We start from the raw sequence: 16298 nt of genomic DNA on the forward strand, positions 1-16298 counted from the left end.
CAACATGCAGATTAATGAAGAGACTAGTAAGCAATTCTATTTTAATGCTCTGGGACACTATTCCTGTGTAAAGTCCTCTAGCTAAGTCAGCATTATTTAAGGACAGGATACGTACTGCTGAAAGGCTGCATTATTCTTTTTAACATTACATTAGGATTGGAAAAAAAAAAAAACAACACAAACAAACAAAAAACAAACCCCTTTAGAGAAAATATATCCACTGAAAGGACCTGGCATGTAACACACAGTGCTCAATACATATGCCGCTAGCTTCTCTCCAGGAAGGTCATAGTTGAAGTGGGTAACAAGAGTCAACAAGGATTCAGAACAAAATCCAGAGAAATGAATGAAAAGTTTGCTATTCCAGAGAACTCTCTTAAGCCATGTGCATTCTCTGACCCTTCTTCAAGCATGTATCAGCATCAGAATGCACATCAGTGACACCTAAATAAAGGTCATATTGGCAGCTAACTAGGCCAGAGGGTCACACCTGATTTCATCAATGCCAAACAGACTGCAGCCACCCTCATTTACCACACACCTGTACAAGTAACCACAGGTGCCAGCATGCCACATCCTCTCCAGACCCACAGAACTGATCAGGACAGTGCCAGATGCTGGCTCTGTGTGCTGGACTTTGGCCCTCACTTGATACACAAACAAGGGAACAAACAATACACAGCCTCAGTGGCTTCTGCTGCCTTCCTATGAAAACAAAGCTCGAAATAACCTGTTCAGAACTGAAACAAGAGTTGGCAGGGAAGGTTTATGCCAAAGAATTGTGGAAAAAGTACTAAGACTAACTTTTAAACACAGATTGAAGTATTTTATTAAATGGAAAAAAGTAATCTTGAAGGGAGAAATCTGAGACAGTAATATTTTTCGGAAGAGAAACGCAAAAGTTAAATCAGTTGCTAGCAGTACATGTGATTGGTGGCGGTGGGTTGTTAGTTTAAAATTTCTAGTTTCTCAAAGCCTATTGTAAAGCTAAATCCAGCAATTAAATGGCAGTTTAGACTATATGCTGTTTCTTCACTAAAAAAAAATTACTTGTTCACAGTAGCTTCAAGAAAAAATTCTCCCATCAACACCCAAAATCCCTCGTACTGCCAGTCAGCTTCTCCAGTACAATTAACTCAATCTTAGCTAAGAGTAGGGTTTCTAAATGTATGCGAACAGTGACCGTCAGAAATATGAAACCTTAAAGAAATTTTGTTGATATAACATTCTTTCACACCTTGAACTAATTAAGGCAAGAAAAGTATACCACAGGTAAAAAAAAAAAAAAAACCAAACAAACAAAATTAAGTTGTTCAGTGCTGCAGTACAATCACAAATCCAAAAAGCCATATTTAAAGTTTTCTGAACTACCAGAGTCTCCCCCCATGGTCTCCTCTTTTATTTTTTTAAGTTGTGGTTTATGCTATGAAATTTTAACGAAGAGCATGCAGTGATTTAAGTCTAATTCAGCTTGGTTCATCACCCAAATCATTGCTACCACTAAAATAAACTTTCCTGTTAGCTAACTTTCCCCTAAGTGAAATGAAATCTAAATTATATTGCAAAGCCTCTAAGACTTTTCATACATTTAACTGAACTTGCACCTCGACAGACATCACTTATCACTGAACTCAAGAAGCAGGTAATGGAGAGATCTTCGGCTAAGTGCGAAATTGGCTAAAATAACAGATACTAGACCTTCTGATTGCAAGTTAAATCTGTCTCAGTTTGCAAAAGCTCTTATTTGGCAGGTGGGATGAAGGTATTTACCAAAGGTACAAGTTGAAAAACACATTACTCCAAAGGGTTAACACCAAAGTAAGTTAAAATTAACAGGAGGTAAGCACACATTTTTAGTAAAAAACAGTTTTAAAAGGTCATAGTAAGTTGCTTTCTCTTACCCATTTCCTGGAGTACTGGAGCACCCTGGAGAATGACTCAGTGAGGTGCTACCGGCACAAGGACTCTTCTTAGTGGATAAGTCAAGCACACCGTCTGCAGAGACAAAATAATTACTTCAGTGTTTGAAGAAACTGGATCAGCTATGTTATCCCTTAACAAAACAAAGCTTCTGGGCTAAAGTCACATTTAGCACACAGCATTTTCTTTTTTTTTTTTTTAAAAAAAAACCAAACTACAGCTTGGATTTGTTTCCAATTTGGCTTACAGGTGTCTTCAACATAGTCCTCAGAAGTCACACAATATTTAGCAAAATAAATTAAAAGTGGATCTGTTACAAGGGCCAGAGAATAAAAGATGACCTACAAATGACAGTTCAGGATACACCACAGACTATCACATAACTAACCTTCATCAGTCCTAAAATCAGACATTCGTCAGGTTTCTGAGATTGGGGGAGATTTAAACCAGTATTTGAATTTTTTTTTTATCCAAATCTCCATAGGAAAATTCACTGAGAATTTCACATGTGAAACTCACTTTCAAATGAACACACACATATAAATGTGAGACGACTCCTCACTCGGCAGTGAGCTTCTTCCTTTTTTCCATGTCTCTGAGGGGTCCTTACTAGCAGAGTTGTTGCCTTTCCCCTCTCTATTGTGCCATTTTACCCCCTCTCTTCTTCCATACACCAAATTGTTTTTCCTGCTAGACTGCTTCTTCCATTCTCACTAACGGCACTTCCTTACACTCACCCATGCTCCTCTGCAAGCCCTTACATAAACTCTGTATTTCCAGGCAACAGAAAAGGGAGTGTTTTTTGCTAGAAAAGCCTTGCTCCAACTGCACTGAAACAACTTGAAATTCTGGTCATTTTAATAAGGGCAACATTGTCATAGAAGCAGCACAGCCATCTGAAATTCCTGGAAACTTTGAAACAGGGAATTTATGAGGCAAAGATAAATGAAACCTGTTGGCAAGGTACACTGGAGACATTTCAGAACTCCTCACTCATTCCATCTACTCAAGTAAATACTACCCAACACAAGAACAATGTAAGATGGCTTTCAGATTGCTTAAAGTTCTCATTTGACATATGGAGAGAAAAACATGACAAACAGCAGACTAGAATTAACTTACAGAAAGCTGTTCCACCCACTGCATTTGGGAACATACCATAACCCAAACTTCAGCAAGGAGACAATTCAGTCTTCCTTTTGAACAACACTTAGGCAGCCACAAGACACAGAGACTGGATCAAGCAGCACCTACTTTTCAAGAGGCTGCATTAAACAGCACAGACTGCTGCCAAAGGCACTTGCATCCAAGCTTCCCCTGTCAGAAGGGTCATTACAACTTAGAAGTCTCTGAGGGCAAGTAGGACCAGCCTCATACGCAACGGAGAAGTTTACAAACTAGCTGGGTTCCCCTCAATGCACAGGAACAGAAATATAGCAAAAAGCACCACTAGCAGTCTTCCATGACAGCCTCTTAAATCTCTCATTAATGAGTTTGGCAAAACCTCTTCCCAATTACATTAAATGTAAACTGGAAAAAAAAATAATTACATCAGCAAACATTACTGTAGAAGTTAATATGCACATGTTCTAATTCCATAACAAGCGTTAGGAACATTATAAATTATCTTACAGCTCTTTCATCACATGGCTAAAGAACAGTTCATGTACATGCTTTCTTCTTCACTATACAATCCTCTAGGTAAAAAAAAAAAAAAAAAAAAAAAAAAAAAAAAAAAAAAAGCAAACCTGATTCTCTCTCTTTCTTTCAGTGAAAAGCTTCACAATGAGAACAGTTTAACATTTATAAACATATATGCAAAAGCAACTCATGAAATACATTTATAATAACATGAGCTAGAAACAAATGCCTATCAGCTAAATGTGCAGGTCTTGATCTCAAGAAAGACACCCTGCAACCTTTCACTGCAGTTTCGTAACTGAAGTGTGGCAACAACTTTCACTAAGTGCTGTAAGTACATAAGTGTCCAGATGCCCAAGCTGCATATTACTGGACACATAAAAGCTTCATTAAACTAAGTTCAAAGAATAAAGGGATACCTACAATTCTAGCTAGCAAAAAGCCTTTTTGGTTTTTGTTTTTGTTTTTTTTTTTTTTTAAGGCCCCTTTTCTGCTTGAGGATGGACAGCCTACTTTGTATTTGATAGAATGATTTCAGACAGTAACAGATTTCTAAAGAAGGGTAACAGGGCTCATATTAATCCTATCAGTAGGATACGCTTACAATAACCTCTATTCAACAGTTTCAGTTAAAAAAAAAGAAACAAACCAGTAACATACTATAATCAGTCACAGAATTTGCTTGTTAAAAAACATTTATGATGGAAAGCAAGGTTTTCAAATTAAAGCAAGCTCTGCAACACTATTACAAGTTACTCAATCTGTGCTCTGCAGAACAAGTCTATTTTTAAGGTAGAAATGAGACATTTCTTCCAAATGCATAAACCTGGAAGTTTTGTACAGTTCATGGGTATCATTTTTACAGCCTTCACAAAGCAATTTTTCACAGACTTTTAAAAGATACTGTTTTCACACTATGACCAGGAAGAAAATAAAGCAGTCCTTCAGTCAGACTGTGTACTGATCTTCAGAAAGGAGACAAGATCATGGTTTTCATGACCATGTGAACTTGTCTTATCAGCAAGTGTGCAGTCTATTTTGGTAGACTGTTTCTTGCAGCTCCCAGCAGGAACAGCACACTTGTCCCCAGAGTCTGGAGCATGTCCATCCCCTTTGCCTTTTTCTTCAAAAAAGTCACTCATGTCAATGGGCCCACAGTGTTCCAAAAACTCTATTCTCTCACAGCCATATCTAGCTGGTCATTATTTTATTGTAAAAACATCTACCGCTTTTCCACTTTACATTTTATGTAAAAGGGCAAACTTCTGTCTGGTTTTGCAACAAGAACGCCATTACTGGATTGCTGTAGCATGCAAGACACTGGTAAGAGTCCTACCTTGTTCACTAGGTTCTGACTGAGACTTTCTGACAGTAAGGTCCAGAGGTGAGTCTTGGTCAGCCATGAGAAGTTTGCTGAGCACAGGGTTCTGAGCAGTTGCAGCCGTGGGAGAGGAGGCGACCAGAGATGCTTTCAGCAGGCTTTGGTTCTTTGTGCTATTGGGCTGGCTGGAGTCCTGAGTAGAGCTATTTTTTGAGGTATATTCAGCAGCAAACTGTCGGATCATTCGCTGCATGATCTCACGGGCCACTAGGGGAATATTGGGGTCAGAGACCCTAGGACTGTCTGTAAATATTAGAGATTTTTTTTTTTAAGGAAGCACTTTAAGTAAAACAGCTTTTATATTAAGTCATTGTTTATTAAAAAAAAATAAACAACCAAAAACTAGGGAAAAAAAGAAAGCCAAAGATAAAATACTTTCTGCAGAAAATGTACTTTAGTCTTAGAATACCTGAACAAGAACCATTGCTAATTCTGGTATAACCTTCCCAAAATAATAGTTTCCCAAGAGAAATACGCAATCTCATCTTTTGTTTTCAAATATAGATATATTCAACCAGACCTTTAAGAGGTGCGGAAATGGAAAGGAGAGCTGGACTCATGAAGAAAAGTACCAAGTAATGAAGCTCATTCCAAAAAAACTGAACAGGTTATTCAGTGGAAGAATTTAGTGACTTACCTGCAGCTACAGAAGAGTAGAAAGGAAAGTAAAGCTGCAACAGTCCTCTACAAGTTTAGTGAGAAATAAAGCCCTATAGTTCCGATTCTTCAAAATCATTCACATGAAGATTAAACGTTCAAGTGTCTTCCACCCCATTCTATCTATTTCTTTTGATATTTCTATCATTATAATCAACAGGGATTACCCAAAGAACTTTTACATATACAAAAACCCAGGATGTGTCATACGAAAAGTAATCCTATTCCTAGAAGAGCTGCTAAATCTATTAGTAAGAAATGTTATATGGAACAGGTAAACATTTCAATTTATTTATATAAAATAGTGTATTAATACAAATCTGGGGATATGGGCAACTCGAAAATAGACTGGTAAAAATCACTATTTTAGACCAGTGGTAATTCATTATGTGAAAGCAAAATCACAGAAGCTAAGTCTTGCCACTTCACCTCGAACACTGATTGTGTTCTCTGGCCAAATCAGTTTGTTGGGGTTTTTGGTTTTGGTGGGGGTTTTTTTTGTTTTGTTTTGTTTTAAAAAACAAACCACAAAACAAAACAACACGCCACAACCATACAATTCCAGAAATGGCTCAGAAGGTTTGATTTTCTATTTCTGAAGAAACATTCAGAGAAAATTGTGCAGTAGAAGACTAAACAAATCTTTAAAAGCAGCTCTCAAAATGGAACAATACAAAAGTGTTTACTTCCTCTTTAAAAAAAAAATTGCCCAGGGTGAAAGATAATCTATTGAGATTGAACTGTTTGAAGCATTAGCAAAATCTTCTCTGGGGCATTTCAGCCCCAGATTTGCCTTTTGCCACCATTTTTGACAAAAGTGCATCAATCCAACAAAATAGCTTTAGTGTATCTGTAAAGGACGACTGACAGGAAGGTTTGAGCGTGGAGCTGCCCACAAACCACAGAGCAGCAGTAAGCAGCTGCTGTGTTTCTTGATGAAAAACCATACTGAGCTTTAAATACTTATCAAGCCCAAATTCCTTCTTGTTAAGCACAACTTTTTAAATCTAAGACCTTATACAGTCACTATGTATATTCTTACAGGGGTATAATAGCTGTAAACTTCCAAGATGTTTATATAAAAACGCAATAATTCTCTTGTAAAATCTATAGGATGTTTTATTGTTGCTAGGGACAAGACACTAGAGTTTTAAGAAGCCACCAAGAGACGAGCTAAACTTAAGTTTAGGCACATTTATATTCTCACTTTCTTACCAAAAGGTCCACAAGGACACAGGCCTGGAGAAGTGAGTGTGGAGGCTTTTTTTCCCCACTATAGTGACTTTTCTTCCATTTCCTAACATCTCTATTATAACCTGCTGAAGGACATATGAAAGGCTCTAGGAAAGCCCAGAAGGACACAAACGGATGGCCTGATCATACTGATACCAACTCTTCAAGATGTGCTTGTAGCATATACAAGTGGGGCTGGCAGGAATGCAGAGCTCTATGGCACCTGTGTTTTCCGGGCACACCTTTACTGCACACCCATGTGCATTCAGTAATGCTTACAGCTGAACGTATTTCCAAATTCAGGGAGCAAATATTACATATGCCTACAGCCATGCATCTTTGTAATCTGCAACTTCAAAGAATCAGCACAGAGTGACTACTGAGAGCTTTCTAGTGCTGTTCAAGATAAACTCACTAATTCAGGACACAAAACTCAATTTTCAAGCAAAAGGGTAGTTACCTAGCACATTTAAGGCTTCCTGCTTAATATAAAGCCTGAATGCTAAGGATTAATGCTGTTCAAAAGCAAGTGGAAAATATTTGCTGGTGCATTTGCAGCATCACTTGAAATCAACCAGATGTTTATCTTGACTCCAGGTGTCTACATTTTTTGAAAAAAATAAACTAGAGTTAACTACAACATAGAAATTCTCAGAGAAGAAAAATACAGCAAATATTTATCAGCTACAAATAGGCTAAAGCAGTACCTCTGAGCCTTAAAATCTTAATAGTTTTTGTGTATTTTATCTATACTGAAACCTTAGAAGGGCAGTAGCAAACAAAAAAAAAAAAAAGGGAATGATTTCATTAAATTATCAAAAGAAGGTCCTATCCTGCCACAAGGTAAAGGTAACTGACAACTAGGTACTACTACTCTGCCTTCACTGGAAAGTATGAATATTTGAACAAAACATTACTGAGTCAGAGAGCCATGGGTATAAAGCAGAGAGAAAGTACATAAGACTAATGGACAGTAAACCTGTTTAGAAAGTTTGCTGATCCTGCTAATTATCTATTTATGTTAAGTACGTGAGTGCACATCCTTGACATGCAACAGGCATCTGTTCACAGAATAACTGCATTTTCTCCGATCTGCCTGGGCTACAAAATACCTGTCTCAAGTGTTACTGGCAGTGAGGATGGAAAGAAAAAAAGAACCAAGTGCTAGCATGAAGCCAGGAGAGCCCAGCATCTCTGAGCAACGTAGGAGAGTCCGAGTTCTGCCATTCTTTGTGTTCTCTTTGGTATGTGTTGTGGTTTTGTTTAGCTGAACTACAACAGTATGACAGTGCCTGTGGATCTTATGGCAGTGGCATGAGTTAGAATAACCTTTCAAGCAGTCTAAACACAGCCAAGCTTGACAACGATGCATTAAGGATTCAGGACTGACTTCCTGCCAGGCTTCTTCCCCTCCCTTATTACTCTTGCACCAAGCACAGCTTTGCCAAGCGAAGGAAAGCAAGAGTATATTTAAAAAATTCTCAAAGATTCTTAGACATCTGAAGTGATTTCATTATCTTAATTCTGTGTATGTGACCATGGACACAGAGTTAAACCCCTCATTAGCACACTGTAATATGTGCTAATAATTTTCCAACAATTAGGAAAGTATGTATTTCTAATAAGATATGCACAGAGGTCGTACACAAAAACTTAAGCTCAATGTTAAAGGGATGAAGTCTTTAATAAACAATTTGGAAGTGACAGAATGGCATGTTTTTCCCTCACCAGAAAAGTAATATGGAAAAGGGGTATTTTTGCTAGATTTTTATTTTCTTAAATCCCTTCTGGATTTAAAGAGAGATAGGATAAATTTAAAAGCAAAAAGGAAACATTAACCTTAAAAGAAACAAACAAACAAACAAAAACAAAAAAAACCACCCCCACACCACTACTGAAAAGGAAGCCTTGGAATAAAAGCATTATCTGAACTATCAGTAGTAATGCAATAACTATCCTTCCTCCCATCCTACATGCTTCTGTACTTCATGCAATACATCATAATGTATAGTTTGTATTTATTATTATTTGAGTAATAAAAGAAAGGCTAAGATACTGTTATCTACTTAAAACACCTTTAAATATTTTGGTCACTAGGAGGAAGAGCTGAGGACTGGCTACAGCAGTTTCTAATTTGTTCAACTGAAGCCTCTCATTGTCCCCCAGCAGACAGGTTGGAATTACTGATTTGGCAGATTTTCCTCACACATGGGTCTGACTGATAAGTACAATGTACTTTCATTCAGGATGCATTTGTAAGCAACCTCTGGATTCCCATTTCTCAGATTGGTAGAAAACAGTGAAATGAGTTTTGTGCCTTCCTAAGAGCACGATTTAACTGACATAACTCTCCAGAAGAGATTTAAAGGGTTTTCTAGCATTGAGCTAGCATATTCCACAGTACTGGTTTTTCCAATTCTTTTGCTGACCACATTTTGAATTCTCCATATGCTCCCCTTAGCCCTATTACAACATTATTTTATACTGTGGATTGCTGGGAGTAGTTAATCACTACAGACCATAGTGAGAAGATTGCTGACCTGTAAGAAAACCTGCATTAGTGCACATCCATTTAAATAATTAAAAAAAAAATATTACCCATCTACTACCACCACTGCCACTTGCCCCTTCTTCCGAACAGCCCACTACCTAAACATTGGTTTCAAGGGAACAGTTCTGCTGGGTAAGAACTGAGTCATTCCTCAAGCGCAAAACATCAATGTTCTCATGGAGAGACTTGTTTTACAGTTAAACACATTATACTCTTGCTCTATCCCAAGCTCACATTATTTGAGAATCAGTTTTCACTCTTTATAAATATATGTATACAGATATAAAGCAAACAACTGAAAAAGACTGAACATAGGATGACAACTTGAACATCAGATCTTTGATACCTGCATTGCATTCAAAACGACCAGTGACAGACACCATTTTCCCCCATTAAAACTAACCTTTTCTGTAAAAGACTGCATTGAGGAACTCTTCCGCTTGCCTTTCAAAACGAATGATTTTTGCTTGCTCTTGTCTAAGCAGAGCTTCTTGTCCAGCTTCCGAGGCTGGCTCATCCAGACTGACTAAGTGTTCCTGCAAAGATATTTAATATTTGTAAGATCTTCCTCACTCCAAAATGAACAAAGTTCCTTAGACATCAAATATTTTATTAAATTAAAAACTTTGCTAGGTACTTGTCATAGAGTTGAGTCTACTGAAAGTATAACTTGATTTTTAACTGCTCTAGAACATTGTACTTTGTCCTATTTTCTTGTTGAAAATGCAACAGAAGCCTGCAAGATTTGACATTATGAGAAATAAGAGCTTACTATAAAGAAGAAGATTTAGATATTTTACAACATTTGGCTGCAAATCTGATATCTAGCACTTGTTCTTTGGCTATTACTTTTAGTTCCAAGAAATAACTGTTGAAGGCAAACACAGAAGTTGTTCTTACTCCACACAGTGATCATGCAAACTGAGCAATAATGACCAAGCATTAGCCACAAACAGGTCCTTTTGTGAAAAGGCTCAGTAGCAGCTACTTTTAAATGAAATAAACTTAAATTAGTTGCTTATAACACTCACAATGAATTAAAATTCATTCTGTCTCTTACAACTGGAAGCAACTGGGTTATCTTAAGAATATTTCAAAAGAAGTGTTTTTAACTAGGATAATTAAATTTTGTGAGATGACAGGATAAATTACTCATTTTAAATACAACTCCAGAAACCAGAAGACAATGGTTACAAAAATACGAAATCTACATGCTTGAATTCCCTTCCCAGACACATTTATATCCATTTTCTCATTTACTTCAGTTTAATGCCTTGCTCCTGCTTAGAAGAACAATCTCTTTCCTGGCCCTTTCCCTCCACTTTCATTTTAAGCTGTATTACAGTTACCTGTATTTACCTACTGCAGGAATGCATACACAACCACTCTTTGGGTTTAGGGAGTGTTTTGTTTTGTTAACCTTTACAAAGTATCGGTTACCATAATATCTAGGCTACATCTGGTTTTTTTGGCCTGTACCGTACAAGTTGATTTCAGGTTCATATCCTCATGGGACTAGAAGGGAAGGAAGAAACCGGCAACTCATTTGTAATTTACAATAAATTAAAAGAAAAAGTCTTTACGTTTGTGCCATGCCAACTTCAAGAGGTTTAATGAAGCAAGGTTATATAACCAGCCCATAGCAAATTAACGCACACAGCAGTCACATGAACTACGTGCAAAGGGCAATAACATGAAATGGACTCTGGCCTGAACAACATGGGCTTGCACCTCAAATTTGTACTTCAACGGCTTCCAAAAGTCCTCTATCAAAAGTAAGGTAGGATACCATCTCAGACAGAGTATAGAGACAAAGCAGTATTTTACACTAAATAAAAAGATAAGGTGCATGCAGTGACAGATGTGACAGGTGAGTAAGACAGCACATTTGCTGTGAAGGTAGGAGTCTGCAGAACAAAGATCTCACAAAGTGACTGATGCTTTTTTCCCTAAGAGAGAGATTCCAGGCTTGCTCTCAAACCTGCTGTCTCTCACAGGAAAGATTAGCATTTTTCAGATAGTCCTAAAGAATACAGATTTGAACTGAAGGGTTAACTATAATGAAAGCATACAACACTGTGCCAGGTACTCCTGTACCAGTAACTACCAGCAGTGCTCCTGCAGTTCACCGGCATTTTATGAACACACTGAAAATGCAGTTGTACTTTTATGATACTTAAAATACGTGAAGTGTCTGTACAGGATTTCACAACAAAAATATTTGTAGAGAACAAGCCCAATATTTTTATAAGAGTTACTTTTCAGGTGAGACTTTATAGAACATACTTGCATCTTCTTTTTGAAACTCTGTTTCTGCATCTGACAAAGTTTAATGCAGGATCTGTCCTAGTTACTGACAGTTACTACATTCTGAGTCAAGCTCCATTATCTTTTAGACATTACCAGTATAATTGTAAACTCAGGTTATCAGTTTGTCTAAGAAGCAGACATTTGTGCAAATTAACTAATAACAGAAGTAATCTAGGCATACAGAAGTGCTGGAACAATCACTGGAATATCTAAGCATTTACAGACAAACTGCTTTAAGTTTTACTTTAAAAGGAATCTCTGCAAGCTGATGTGTGGAGATTTGGCTAGATAAGATCCATTAGTTAATTAGCATCCTCTACCTAAAGTCCCACAAGGCATTGCAAAAAACTTTCTTTTAATTCAAAGGACAAAGAGAGAATCCAGAATTGAAGGAAACATTACCCCTTGCCCTTTGACAGATTACAGCTCTGGAAGAAGTCTAAAACAAAAATAACCCTTGGCCAACACAATGCATTTCAAATCTTCCAAGTACTTTTTGCAACTAAGACAATACACAGCAAGTACGAGCCTAGCAACTCGGTGGAAACAGAGTTTAGCGGCAGCATGTCTCACCATGAACAAGTGTACTTCACATTACTCTTACAAAGGTAATGTATAAAGAGTACAATTTAATCTACCTAGGTTAACTAGAGCTGTACATTTTCTACGTAGAGAATGAATGAAGAAAAAGGGATAAGCCAGAAAAAAAAATTTAAGTGGCTTACAGTGGTAAACGGTTGAATAAAGGATCCTTTGATCTGCATTGAGGAGAAGAGGGGAATAGCAAAGCAATGGCAGTGCTTAGTTTTTGCCCTCTCAAACTAAGGAGCATGCATGTCCTTACATGTATGGTTTTTATCAGTGTCCACGCTAAGACATCAAAATGTAAAGAAACACAGTTTCATAACAGAGTCAGATTTAACCTTGTGCAGAGGGGAAAAAAAAAAGAAAATCTTCAGCTATTTTCTGGCACCTGCAGTACAGCACCGACTACATGAGACCAAATACAATGGAAAGATTTCTGTTTATTACATTTTTTATTATTTTCCTATCAATTGTGTCACAATTATTCCAGCAGTCTTCGTAGCTGGTTCACACCTAGAAGAAAATTTCAAGTTTCCACACTAAACATTTCATTGTGATTGCTATTCAAAGTCAACTTCAAAAAGTGGGGGAATTCTGTTGGAGGGGTGGGGAGGAGGTGTTTGGTTTTTTTCCTTGTTTCCCCCCTCCACCCCTTTCTTCCCAATAACCACTATTTGGATCCATTGTCCTCACACTTATCCTCTCACTCTACAGTCTCAAACGACATCGAAGTCTTCGGTGCAGGTAGTAGGAAGAAAAAAAAAAAATTAATATTTAGATAGCATTGTCATCAGCTACAAATATCCTGAAAAAAACCCCAACCATTTACTTCTACATATTATTTATAACACAAGATTAATGCTATTCACTTTGTGCTTCTCTTCAGGTGGGAACCATGCCCCAGAGCATCCCCAGAATCCCATCACTAAACATGCAGTACCACTATATTGAACAATATAGCTTCAGGAAAAGATACTTGGAGTGGTTTGCACATGCTCCTGAAGGGCTAAAGCTCTTTTTGTACATTAAGATACACAGCATAACTATGTAATTAAGTTAAAGAGCCCTAGAAATACACATCTCAGGATTCAAAACACAAGGTCAATGCATGACCTTGAGAGACCACCTAATCCTGGACAGGCTGGCCTTGTCAGCATTGGTGCTGGATCATCACTAAGACCCTCCTTGTAGGAAGTGTTGATACAGCAATTATAAATGCTAAACTGGTGGCATGAAGAGAAAGATACGATGCAGGCTGGTTTTGTGTAGATGTGACAACAGCAGCTTCATGTTTAAGCCACAGACTGCAGTCAGATGTAGTGGGAAGAGCCCACAAGCTAAAACAGTGTGAGATAATTCCTATCCATCTTCGAGGAGAAAATGGAGGGAGGCTTCCTACAGACCACCATGGCTGACCAGCCAAACCATGGACCCTAGGGATACATTCCAGCCTCCCACTCCACCCCAAAGCAAGATAAGGAACACTGTGTAAGAGCAGAATGTTTCAGCATCCCTAGGTTGTCTTCTCCAACGCTTCATTTTTCTTAAGACTGTACAGTCTTTCTAACTCTTAGTGAGTGCAAAGGGGAATAATCTACTATTTTCTGTAGGCAAGCCTTAAGGGCACCAAAGAGAGTTTTCCTTCCTCCTACCTTCAAGACCAAGTCATTCCTATTGCTTTCATTTCAATGCTATTCAGTTTTGTTTACATCTCTCATAAAATGCTACACCCAGCTGAGGCTTCACCAGCACTTCAGCTTTCCTCTCCAGGTATTAAGACAAATGGCTCTCTTGATACAGCCCCAAAAATAGTTTACTAGTTCTACAATGCTATCACTTTCAGACATCTGAAACTTGTGACTCTACAGAACAAGCCTGTCTGTCCCGTTTCTCAAATTTATTGAGATGAATTTTCCATTGTGAGCATGTCCTTTAAAGCATCTACAACTGTTCCCAGCTTGGCATCAAATAAAACTTCAGGTAGTTTAAGTAATTCTAAGACACCCCTCACTTATTGAAAAGACATACTTTTATAGTAAGAAACAGTATTATTTCCTTATTAAGATGACTGATGTTAGATTTATCAAATTCAAAACAAATTAACTTGACTGATCCATAGCTACTGAATATCATTTGTTACCTACAGTAGGGGGAGAGAAATAACCAGTGGAAATACAGTTTGCTTCCACTGACATTTATGCACAAGCAGAAGTGTAACCACGCACTACTACTAAACACAGCTGGAGATTATCACAAACAGCTTCCAAATTATTTTAAAACCATCTAATACAAAATTGACAGTCTAAATGCTTGAGTTTTTTAAAGTTATGAAATCCATTTAAAATGTTTTAGACCATCTTCCAGTGCACTTAGGATCTCTATACACAGTTTAAACACATTCTAAAGCCATCAAAAATCATAAGAGTTCCGCAACTTAAACTCATTTTCAGATATTTCCTTTGGATCTTAAATTATTCTATGAGTTAAGGCTTTAAATGAGAGTGGTTGCTTCTCTTCAGAATTATTCAGACACTTACCACAATTTACTACTTATTATTTATGTTCCTCCATAGTGAAAGGACACCAGATTCAGAGGCTGTTATTACGACTAGTCACAATCAAGTAATGGCATGACATTACAGTTTAGATGTTTGTGTAAAGCAATTACTTACAAGCTTTTAAAAATATCCAAATCATATCAGAGTAACTTTGAATTTTAAAATGACTGCTTCACACACTGTATGCTACCACACTTAGAATCATAGAACGGTTAGGGTTGGAATGGAGCTTCAAAGGTCATCTAGTCCAACCTCCCTGCAAGAAGCAGGGACATCCCTGACTAGATCAGGTTGCCCAGAGCCTCACCCAACCTGGCCTTGAATGTTTCCAGGTATGGGGCTTCCACCACCTCTCTGAGCAACCTGTTCCAGTGTTCTACCACTCTCATTGTAAAATTCTTCACAATGAAAAGAATCATTGGAGGTCCTTGCATTGAAATCCAGGTATTTTACGGTACTTTGAAGACCAGGCTCAACCTTCTGCTGGCAACAGCATGAGACTCCAGAATATGCTCTTAGAAGTCATTTTCTCTTTTGCTATTTTTGTAGCTTAAATATATCTGTAAAACAGTTAATGTGCTTAGGAGTATTAACCTTCTTGTTCTGCTCTCACCAACTAATGAGATTAGTTGTATCATCCCCATTCTTTTATTTTTTTAATATGTATGAATTGCTTTATGTCGCTTTAGACAACAGTGTGTTCTTTTCCAAATTAATATACTCAACTGAATCTTCTTTAAGGGTTTTTTCCCCAATTTCCCCTCTTATTACTGGTGCTTTCTTCTGGTCTTATCTATCTGCATCTTAAAAAAAAAAAAAAAAAAAAAAGAAAAATCCTAAACTAGGGTTGAGCTCTAACTACCAGCAAACAACAGTAGAGACTATCTCTCTTGATAGAAACATTCTATGTGCAGCCACAGATTTCTTCTACAATGATAACTCTGTCAGTTCATTTAACAAGCCACACTGAAAAGAACCATAATTAAAGAGATAAGTCAAGTACACTTAAGGTTCAATTCATCTGAATTGAAGTGTCTTCTCTGTACCACAACCTTTTAGAAAGAAAAGCTCCACTAAAACAAAAAAACAAAAAAAACAAACAAAAAAACCACACCCAACCACCTTGCAAACTGTACTGTCCTTAAATCTTCCCTATGAAGGATAAAGCCCACAAGGAATTGAGAATTACCATATTTGCAGATTATCCAAACGAGGACTCACCAGGTTTGGTCCCACAGAACTATGAGTAGGCAGCTAGAGCTGCTAACTTTCTCTTTTTTATCTTTCATGTCCATCAAAGCACCTATGCATTTCTGCACACAGGCATCCCCATTAATAACCTTGTAGCAGCTCCTTAGGTAATTAGTTATTCTCTGATCACACCATACTGAAATAACTGTGTACTCTGCATTATATGATGGAAGAAAAAAATTTCTAAAAAATCTCTAAAAGCTTTACATTA

At 37.4% G+C, this 16298-nt stretch overlaps 1 protein-coding gene across 4 annotated transcripts in view; it reads right to left on the reverse strand.

Annotated features, from left to right (window-relative positions):
• Positions 1-16298, reverse strand: part of LCOR (ligand dependent nuclear receptor corepressor) — a 63518-nt gene that overhangs the window by 10490 nt on the left and 36730 nt on the right. For all 4 annotated transcript variants that reach the window (XM_086752662.1, XM_086752663.1, XM_086752665.1 and 1 more), the window contains 3 exons: positions 9787-9919; positions 4898-5185; positions 1902-1995 (listed from right to left, as the gene is read on the reverse strand). In XM_086752662.1, the coding sequence (XP_086608788.1) occupies positions 1902-1995; positions 4898-5185; positions 9787-9919 (515 nt within the window). The remainder of the gene's footprint in view (positions 1-1901; positions 1996-4897; positions 5186-9786; positions 9920-16298) is intronic.

The sequence above is a fragment of the Chlamydotis macqueenii genome, chromosome 7 (genome assembly GCF_036417535.1).
Source record: "Chlamydotis macqueenii isolate bChlMac1 chromosome 7, bChlMac1.mat, whole genome shotgun sequence".
NCBI classification, from domain to species: Eukaryota; Metazoa; Chordata; class Aves; order Otidiformes; family Otididae; genus Chlamydotis; species Chlamydotis macqueenii.